Source organism: Arachis ipaensis, chromosome B07, assembly GCF_000816755.2.
Source record: "Arachis ipaensis cultivar K30076 chromosome B07, Araip1.1, whole genome shotgun sequence".
In the NCBI taxonomy this organism is placed as follows: Eukaryota; Viridiplantae; Streptophyta; class Magnoliopsida; order Fabales; family Fabaceae; genus Arachis; species Arachis ipaensis.
Window position 1 is genome coordinate 120,957,583 of NC_029791.2, and position 10,695 is coordinate 120,968,277.

Here is a 10,695-nt window from a genome sequence, read left to right on the forward strand (position 1 = left end):
CACACACCTGCTTCTCTCTCACTATAAAACTAGAGAATCCTTTGTTATAATTAAGATAAGGGAGAGACTAACTTTGAATTTAGTCAAATTTTATACTTATAGGAAAGAACTACATCTTTTAGTTTTGCGTTAAAAGGAAGTCATTATAATATGGACTTTGGAAAATGGTTGCATGTGCTCCACAATCATGGTTTCCCATGGTATTTTCAATTTGGACTTAAATTTTTGATACTTGCTTGGAATATCTTTTAGTTCAGTAGGATACAGATTAATTTTCTGCGGTATTGAGCTCCATTTAAGGTTTATCGTTGGTCAATGAATTGTTACATGTATAAACTAAGATTCAAATTTTCGATATTTATTTAAGCAGACTAATGAGCTAACTATTAGACCAACCCTAGTTGTATTTTTTATTATGTATCATGTGTGCATGTACTATGTTCAACAGAAATGAGGTAAATTTGTGTCGATCCAAAACCCAAATCATGATGGAGGCCCATTAAGAGGTGATAATAGAGGAGGCTGGTCAAGTTTTGTGTGGGCTGATTGGAATGATTGTTGGTCCTGTCTTCAAGTGTGTACTTGATTTGTTGGTCAACAACATGATTCACATGAACAAGAATATATTCTACCAACGCAAGTTGGCGTAGATGAATGAGAGTTTTTGTCTCTTAACCATCTTTTTCAGGTTCGATATTTACTGGAGAATAGAAATAGAGCTTATTTGTTTAAGAGGATCGTCCATTTTATGCCTTTACAGTATCCGAAGAATTAATCATTAGACTTCCAGCCTAATGAATACCTTGAGATAAACCAAAAAAAAAAAAGAATATAACCTTGCCAATTGCCATATATATAAGTACAAGCAAAGTTGGCACTTAACTAGTTTCTCCAGGTGAAGTAGAAGGGGCCAAGGGTGTTGTCTTTTCTTTTCTTTTGCATCTCAGTTTTGTCACTCACCGTACACTGAAAAAGGGTTAAAGCCTAGTTAGAAGCTAGGTGATTTTGTTGTTGTTTTGCGCTCTCAAATACCAAAGCAATGTCTTATTTGTAAAAGCTGAATATTGCTCCTCCATGTCATCCTAGTTATTAAACAACTTTAGATCCATCTAATGCAGTTGTAAGTTAAGAAAATGTATTAGATTTTTACATGATCTGGAATTCACACGTTTGATTACTTCAAACCAAAACTGTCTAGGTCGTTTGACTAGCATATCTTTTAGTTTAAGAGAAAATGACAAATAAGTCCACGACCTTTTGCTCAGCAGACATTTTTGTCCATGACCATTGAAAAATACTTTTAAATCCCTGATCTTCATAAAACTTGGACAGATCAGTCCCTGACGGAGGCATTTGGACAGAGGGACTGATCCGTTCAAGTTTTGTGAAGGTCAGAGACTTAAAAGTATTTTTCAATGGTCAGAAACAAAAATGTCCACGAAAAAAAAGGTTAGGGACCTATTTGTCCTTTTCTCTTAGTTTAATTATAGTTGTTACTTGCTATATAATCTATATATATTTGTGACGGTTCAAGTCTCAGATATGAAGATAGTGATTGGTTGAAAACACTTCTCTTGGGGGCTGGGGCAAACCATCTCATGAGATGAAATCTAGATCGTAACATGTATTTAAGTGGAGTACATATCAATTCAATTCTCCATTGATTTTCCTTCTATACTATAAATAAAGGACAAAATTACTCAGCCTTATAGTTTGATTCTACAAATTTATATTTTATTAGTAACAACAAGGTCAGATGTGTGGTTTAATTTATTTTCAATATGTATTTATATTTTAACATGTATTTTATACTAGCGATTGACTTTAATGGTTGATTTTAGTGTACATGTAGCATAGTTCTAAAAATATAGATCTAATAGATAAGTCGTTTGTTAAATATGAAAAATTTTTTTGTTACTTACAAAAAATATAATATTTATTGCTTATTTTTGTAGTATTTTCAAATCATTCAGGGGTTGTTTTGTCGATAAAGGGATCTTTTTGTCAGCGGCAGAATCTTTCGGGTACTGAATTGGTAGTTAGCCCTAATTCTTTTCTTTGATTTTTCATATGATGTAATGATGTTGCTGATTGACGATGGAGCAAACAAAAGGATGCAAAACAGTTAATGCTGGATTTTTAGTTACTAGAATGAGAAATTTATATTCAATGATTCTATTTCTTTCTTTCTTTTATCGGTTTACAACTATCTATTCACATTATAGAAGGCCTCCTGTGAATGATTTTGACATCACTGATGAGGATAATTAACACTACTGAAGATTCTTTCACCCTTTTTAAGAGACACAAATAAAGTCCTACACTAAGGAAGGTGTTTATTATTACAGTAACCTGAGTTGATTGCAAACAGTAATTCAGATTACAGACAATTCAACTGGGGCCTAGTTCCAATATATTGAATAAGTTAATTAATCAAAAGTGTCTTCTGGCAACCATTAAAAAAAGAGGTGTTAAAACTTGAATTTTAGAGTATTTTGCTAAAGGTGTCTAGTTTAAATCCAAGCTCAATCATGTAATCCTTAAATATTCCAACCCAAATTAATTCTACCAAGAGCAAGTGAATACAATAATAAGAACTCTCACTACTGATCACCAACTTTCTGTGATGTACAGTAATTGTATTCCTTCTATATTGCTTTAATAATTTTAAATGACAAACTTACAAAATACAAATCACTCCTGTAATAAATATATGTAATTTCAACTAAAAAAAATAATGTATCAAGTAATTGGTTTCCCAATCCAATATACACGAAATATGGGATATGAAGAATCAAAAGACTGCTCAAACAGGCAAAGAATTAAAAGAACTAATTACTAACAGAAAGAATTCCCTTTTTTGCTATAAACATATCTACAGCTACCACTACAGCAATGCTATGCTTCTTGTTTGTTTTTCCACTTTCCTTCCAAGCAAAGTCAACAGATTTAAGAAGCAGAGATAATTAGCTTGATTTATTTGAGTATATTTATCTTCAGCTGCTATATAGTTTAACTGATTTTTCCAACAACTGGTGGTTGTTGCCCGGAATTTCTTTGACCCTTGATCCATTCTTGTATATTTTGAAGGCTGGTACAGAGTTCACATCTTCTGATTTTGCCAAGTATGGGTGATCTTCAATCTCCACCTGAAATTATAATAAAGTAAGAAAAGTGTGAACATTGTTGCTCTCAATCTATATCTAATTTGGTCAGCAAAATTTTAATTTTTCCTAAGCACATATGCATCTCACATTCTTGTCCACTGTTAATACCATTTTTACTGTATTCTTCTTTTAAGATTCTTCAGTTAATATAGCAAGCTGAAACAATGTATATTGACCAACCTTAAGAAAATTAACTGATGGAAATCTCTTGCAGGTTTGCTCTAACACCAACAGTACATTTTTATTGGCTGCCTTGTTGCAAAATAGCACCACAGACATACCTGTTCAATTGGCCACAACTAGTTAGTGTTTGTTATTGATAGTGCCCAAATTTTATTTAGACACACATCCAAATGAGGCTCACCAGGAGAGGTTACATAATGTTGGAACCGATCATTGCTCGAGATGAAAACCAAATTCGAACCAAATTTCAAGTCTTTGATATCTTCACCGCGCAGGAGCTTGAGTTGGAGCTGGGCCTCAAACAGAGCCCTGGCCACCTCTTCATCCCCTGGCTTCTCTCTTATGAGCACTTCATAGTCTTCAATCGCAGCTTCCCAGTGTTCTAACTATAATATGTACAAAAAGAAAATGACACAAAGTTTATTAGCTTCGAACAAGTATGTACTAAAAGAATTCAGGGTTAAAGTGGTCATTAAGGCACCTTGGCATTGCAATCAGCTCTCCTCAACCTTGCCTTGCTATAGCTAGGCTGAACCAAAAGAGCTGCATTACAATCTTCAATTGCTTTCTCAAATTGGCCTAGTTTAGAACGGCACGCTGCCCTGTTGCATAGCAGCACTGGGTTGTTGGGATCATGCTCGAGTCCTTCATTGTACACCGCACATGCTTCAGTGAATTTTGATGCCTTGAAGAGCAAGTTACCACTCATTCTGGCTGATGTTGCGGCTCTTGCCCTCCTTAACACTGCATTCACCTCACTGTTGCTTGGATCTAATTTGGCTGCTTGCTGAGATGCAGTCATAGCATCCTCAAACCTGTCATCACAAAAAATACATAGCAACTTGAGATCATCCCCAATTAGACTCAAATAACATTCGATATCATAGTCATCAATTTTACAATGGATCAGTATCACAGTAAACTAAGAATGATGCTTGGAGAATTTATCAAATAAAGCATTTTCACCAACCTGCCGGCTGCCAAGTAAACTTGTACGCCTATCATCAAAACATAAGCTCTACAAACCGGTCCAAATAATTTGTTACACCAATCACGGTCAAATTTTGGCACTTTCTCATAAGTGGCATGTGCCTCTTGATGTCTTAGGAGCTTCAACAAGGCTTCAGTTTGTAAAGCATATATCTGTTACATACATACCCATTTTTTTATTCAGCATAAGGCTTATTAAGGGGCTAGTGATCGTATGGAACTTATATATAGTAAAGAAAATTTACGATACCAGTGAGTGATAATTGGGTGAATTGGATTAGAAAAGTTAACCAGACCATGGAAACTAACCTTTGGAGCTGAATTGGCTCCTAACGATATTGCGGACTGTGTTTCCTTTATTATAGTTTTCCAATCTTTGACTTTCCTAGCTTCAGTGCATTTGTTAAGGTGGTCTTCAAGAGCCTGAGCTTGAAAAGCAAGAACCGAATCATCATCTGAAGCTGCCTGATTACAAGTTAGTGCCTTTTCTGCTTCTCCAAGCCTGCACCAATTCACAATTTTATTATAAGGGGGAAAAAGATTAATAGAAACAAAATCACCACCATTTTCATTGTTATGATCCAAGTACCTGAAATATATTGTTGCCAAACGGTTGTGAGCTCTGCCATAAGAAGGGTCTAACTTGATAGCTTCCTCACACTCCATGATCGCTTCAAGAAGCCGTCCCAATGCGATCAAAGCTGCACTCTTATTACAATGATATGTAGCCTTGTTGGAGTCAATAGCAATTGCTCTGTCATACAAGGTCAGAGCCTCTTCAAACCTTCCCTGCTTGTATGCTTCATTTCCCATTCCCTTCAACAACTCAGGGTCTACTCCATTATTATTCCTTAGACTCCGAAACTGAGCTGCAAACTCATCATTGTTCCTTCTCATTATATTCCCCATTAGTCCTCCTCTGCTTGCATTGTTATAATAAGAACTTGACATGGGGTTTAACTCTTTACTCTTGGGAGTACTTTCCATGCTCTTGGATACACTGGTTCTTGGGCTATTGTTAACTATCAAGTTTCCAGTGAGTTTCAAGGGACTAAAATCTTTGACTGGGGACCTGCTCAAGTTTTCTTTTTGGTGGTGACTATTAGTGTTGATCCTAGCAAGTTGCAGAGAATTACCAATGGCTTCTCTGTGTTGCTTCTCCGAGTTACCAGATGATGATGATGTTGAGCTTCTTGCAGCATCTGAAGGTCTTCGATTCTGGCTGTTTCGGTAGGCAGAGGTGGTCTTTCTGGCTTGTTTATGATCATCATTCAATGTGTGAAAGGTCTCAGTGAAGCTGTTTCTTGGACTTGGAGTCTTTGATTCATGAATTTGAGGCTTGTTGGATTCGTTTTCCACCTTATGATCTCTCTGCTGTCCTTTGTTGTTGCTTGCTTTCAAGGGCAGTGAATGAACTGATGATTTTCTCAGCCTATTGTTGCTTTTGAGTTGGAGAATTCTCCCAACCAAACCACAACCAAAGTCAACATCCACCTTGTTGTTGTTGTTCTTACCCTTCCCTGCCATCACTAGTAGTCAAGTTTGGAAAATGCGACAGAAAGAAAGTAACTATATGTTGAAGTCACTATGACAAACAGATGGTGTGCAATAAAAGGGAATGGAAATGATCAAGTTTATTGCTTGAATTGGAAGGAGTTTTTGTAAGGAGTTTACAACTTACAAGTGTGTTGTGTTAGATGTGAATAAGTGAGTATGTGTGTGTGTGTGTATATATAATATATATATACAAACTAGAAAGATCAATGGAGCCTTAAAGAGTGGCTTCCAAGAAACCCACTTTGGCCTCTTTTTGAGGCTTTGGGGGGACAATCAAAATAGTAGTAGGTACTGTCAACCATTTCAAAATAATATTTGCTAACATACACGCATCATTCATCAATGAATCAATGAATTTCTATCATTTATTTCATGCTTCTTTTTTTCCCTTAAAAATAAGATAAGATAATAGTATGATGTTATGAGCAAGAAAATAACAATTCTTTTTCCTGCACTACTTAGGTTGAACATTATTGTATAAATATCTGAGTGGAAAAAGCCATAATAACTTCCCATAATTAAAATCATAATACTGGTTTTATTTAAAGAGAAAAGGACAAATAGGTCCCTCACCTTTTGTCTCGCAGACATTTTCGTTCCTGACCATCGAAAAATACTTTTAAGTCCCTAACTTTCACAAAATTTGGATAGATCAGTCCCTTCGTCCAAATATCTCCGTCAGAGACTGATCCGTCCAAATGCTCCATCAGAAACTGATCTGTCCAAATTTTGTAAAGGTCAGAGACTTAAAAGTATTTTTCAATGGTTAAGGACAAAAATATCCGCGGAACAAAAAGTTAGAGATCTATTTGTCCTTTTTCTCTAAATTTGGTTGGTAGACAATGGACTTAATATTGAAAATTTATTTAAAAGAAAATTATTAATAGATTTAATTTTTATCCTAATAATATATATTTAATGCAATGGACAAGATAACCAATTAAATTAAAGTCAAAATCCAATCAGTAATATGCCAGATGGAGTTGAAGTTTCAAAAATTGAAATTGCATCTGCCGGATTCAAACATATACTTTATCGCTCTGTTTTAACCACAAAGTAATTAAGCAACTTAGAGCATCTCCAACGGGAGTAAAAATTGAAGCCCAATTACTGTTATGTCAGAAGGAAAGAAGGCTTATGCGTTGGAGGAGGAAGGAAGAGAGTTCCCACACAAATTCCAAGGAAGGGGAGTCCCTCTGAACAGGGACTTCTATGAAACAATCAACACTTGCCAAATGGCAAGTTAGTTAGAAAATAAATAATTATATATAATGTTAATTAACTAAATAAATATATTAAATAATTAAATAATTAATTAAGTGAGACCACAACAGGGATTAAAGTTAGTTCCTCCTAATGGAAAAGAGAGAGATGCTTTGAGTTCTTATTTACTGTTTATGACGCAAAAGCTGATATGGAATTACTTTTTATGACAGGTGGGCCATAAACAGAAATTGGGATGAGTTCCCTACTGGAGATGTCTTACTTATTAGTTATTACTATTACTATAATCATTAATCAACAGGCGTGTATGTGTGATGTCACGGATAGAAAATTATTATTTGTATTATTTATTTGTAAGAATCAAATGGTCAAAATGTGCCCTGAAAATGTCTCAAGGGCTCAACCTAACTAAATATAATTAAAAAGGACAAGGTTTAATGTATTATAATAATGATTCGTATACTGTTGCATATTTTTGTGAAACATATTTTAATATATTCTTTAAATATAGGTGCCCAAACAAAAAAAATTGAATGGAAGATAATCGCCTTATCAAGTTGCAGCAAGTTTTTGAGAATATTCCTAAAACATTGCTGTGATCTATGTCCATTCCTAATTGATAAGACACTATATCCAAACAGTAAAGATTTATATTAAGCACCTAATTGATAAATATACTAGAAATTTTCAATTAATTTAGTTGACATGCTACCTATCAAGTATAAACACTAATACGGACATGAACACAACATAACACGAAATATGCGAGCATATGAATTTTAGGTTTTTATAAGAGATAAAATACTGTATATATATAAAATATAAAGTATTTTTTAAATAAATTATAATAATATTTTAATATTTTATTCCACCTGCATCTCAAGTTTCGAATCTTAGCTTAAATAAAGCATGATCTGCTTTAATCAACTTTATAATATGATATTATCATGTTGAAAATATGAATACCAATATGTGGTTTCCTTTTAATTATATTAAGAACAGAATAAAGTTGATAATTTAAAACTAAATTTCGGATTTGGAAGGGAGGGAATGGGAAGTTACGTTGGGCCTACAATTTTCACTTTCACTCTAATCTGGAAATTCGATTTGGTGTATTATTATGACTAATTCTTTTTTAATTATCACCTCTTTGATTAATATTATGATATAATAATAAGTTGATTAACATAAACTACATATGATATATAATATATGGCAGGTAATTAAATTTGTATACCCAAATAATCTGAAAAGTAATATTTGGTGGAGAGATAGAGATTGAGAGATGAGAGATAAAGACTGAGTGACAGAGATTGAAATAAATTTTAATATTCTGTTTGATACAAAATGAGAAATAGAAATTAAAACAAGAATGAAATTTTAATTTAATTTGCATAAAAGGTAAAATTAAAATTACTTAATTAAAATAAGGATATTTTAAATATAAAATGTTATTAAAATTTCGATCTCTATCTTTAAAATTTTAGTCCTTTGTATCCTTACTTTTTGGAGGTACTAAAATACTGAAATTTTGGAGATAGAGTAAGAAATTTTAGTATCAATATCTGAGCTAACAAATATAATACTGAATTCCAATCTTCTAATCTCTCTTTCAGTACCTCAAAACAAAAGCTACCAAACAGTATTCATAGTCATAAATGTATGAAAAACTTTAAGTTGAAGCATGGAGGATAAATTAGGTGTGAAGGATATCACATAATAATGTGCATTTTATAATGCTTTTTATTTCTCCAGAGTAATAATTAATTGTTGACACACATTTATACGTGTATGTAAACAACTATATTATAGATATTGCATATTAAATATGTGGTTTACGTGTAAGCTGGTAGAGACATTACTTTTTGACCAGAAACAAAGCATATTTATGATTTCTCTAATCACGAAAACAATTGATTTGTTAGCATATGAAAGTGATCTTTCAGAATTGGTTGTGAAAAGAACTAGCAGAACCATCCAATTTGAAAATTGAAAATGAGTTTGTTATGGATTCAATATAAAATTGGTGAAATAATGGACTTGATGGTGAAACCAAAACCATCATGTATAATATCAAATAAATTAATGACTGACTAAAAATAAGAAAATTTTCTAATTGTTAAGCTTTTATATGTATGATGACTTTTGATTTGTTGCCAAGCCACAGCAACGAGGATTTTTCCCCAATTCAACTTTTTTGCAAAAGAGCATTGCTATGTGATTATGGTTACTAACTTAATTACTATGGAATTTTATGTCAGTTCAACTTTTTCCAAAGAGCATTATTGCTATTTGAATATGGTTATTAAGGGAATGTGGATTTTATTTATATTTGAATTAATTTTTTAATCAAGTGTGGATGAGAGGAAGAGATTTATTCCTTTTAACTTTAAGCTAAGTATGTTGAGAGTTTGATTTTTGTTTTGGATGCAAACTTTTTTTAACTATTAACTAACTGTCTTTCAATCAAAATATATTGGTTTAATTATACTGTTGGTCCTATAGTTTTGCAAAATTTTCAATTAGGTTCCTATACTTTTTTTTTCTTTTAATTGGGTCCTTGCACTAATTTTTTTTTCAATTAGGTCCTTCTTAGCAGTAATCGGTTTAATTTTATAAGGACCCAACTAAAAAAAAAATTTGGTACAGGGACTTAAATAAAAAAAAGTGTAAGGACCCAATCAAAAAAACAATTTGGTGCAAGGACTCAATTAAAAAAAAAAGTATAGAGATCCAATTAAAAATTTTACAAAACTATAGAAACCAACAGAGTAATTAAACTAAATATATTCACATACAAAATATAATAAACCTTGATTCGACAAGCAAACAATGAGAAAGTATTAAAAAATAATTTTTAACTAATTAATANTATTTAGAAAAAACGATAAATAACTCCTTGATCTTTTGGTCCGCAGATATTTAAGTCGCTGATTTTCTCAAAATTTAGACATATCGATCATTGAGTTTATTTTGTCTCATTTTAAAAATTTTCCCATATGTACATTTATATATCGATCTAGTGAATACAACGGAAGCCACATTTAATTTTTTTGTTGGGTCTGACAAACTTAAATGAACAAAAAAAATCGATGTATTCAAATTTTTAAAAAATAAAAAATTTAAATATATTTTTAAATTTTCAAAAACTTAAACATTGGTTAGTCTAAAAAATCAAAAACTTATTTATCCTTTTTTCTAATATTTATTAGGCTTGGAACAGGGGAGCCCATGGAAAAAAGGAAGAGGCCATGAAGGTGCAGGCATTTATATATTCAAATGCAAAATCAAACCCCTAACCTTGGTGTGCAAAATTTATTATTTTTAATTGTTAATTTAATCTTTTTAGTATAATAATTCAACATCATATTTTTAGTTCACATTTTTAAATATCGATAACTAACTACCAAACAAAAATAATAAAATCGACTGACTCTTTAATATTCTTCCATATATATAGTATCGACTATGCTATGTGATATTAAAATTAACCATCAAAATCAACTACTAATATAAAATACATGTTGAAATATAAATATACATTAAAAATAAATTAAATTAGATATATATTTAT

At 32.2% G+C, this 10,695-nt stretch overlaps 1 protein-coding gene across 1 annotated transcript; it reads right to left on the reverse strand.

The window, feature by feature from the left end:
- LOC107606136 (inactive TPR repeat-containing thioredoxin TTL3) lies at positions 2,564-6,076 on the reverse strand. The gene is made up of 7 exons (XM_016308123.2): positions 4,930-6,076; positions 4,650-4,842; positions 4,321-4,493; positions 3,832-4,165; positions 3,532-3,736; positions 3,348-3,448; positions 2,564-3,149 (listed from the first exon to the last, which is right to left on the reverse strand). Exons 1-7 carry the CDS (start codon positions 5,865-5,867, stop codon positions 2,997-2,999), a joined length of 2,097 nt encoding a protein of 698 aa, XP_016163609.1. The 5' UTR covers positions 5,868-6,076; the 3' UTR covers positions 2,564-2,996.

Coding starts and splice junctions, on each gene's coding strand:
- LOC107606136 (XM_016308123.2), bottom strand. CDS start 5,867: ATGGCAGGGAAGGGTAAGAACAACAACAACAAGGTGGATGTTGACTTT. Junction 4,843..4,929: donor TTGGCAACAATATATTTCAG/GTACTTGGATCA, acceptor GAATTGGTGCAG/GCTTGGAGAAGCAGAAAAGG. Junction 3,737..3,831: donor GAGCTGATTGCAATGCCAAG/GTGCCTTAATGA, acceptor TACATATTATAG/TTAGAACACTGGGAAGCTGC.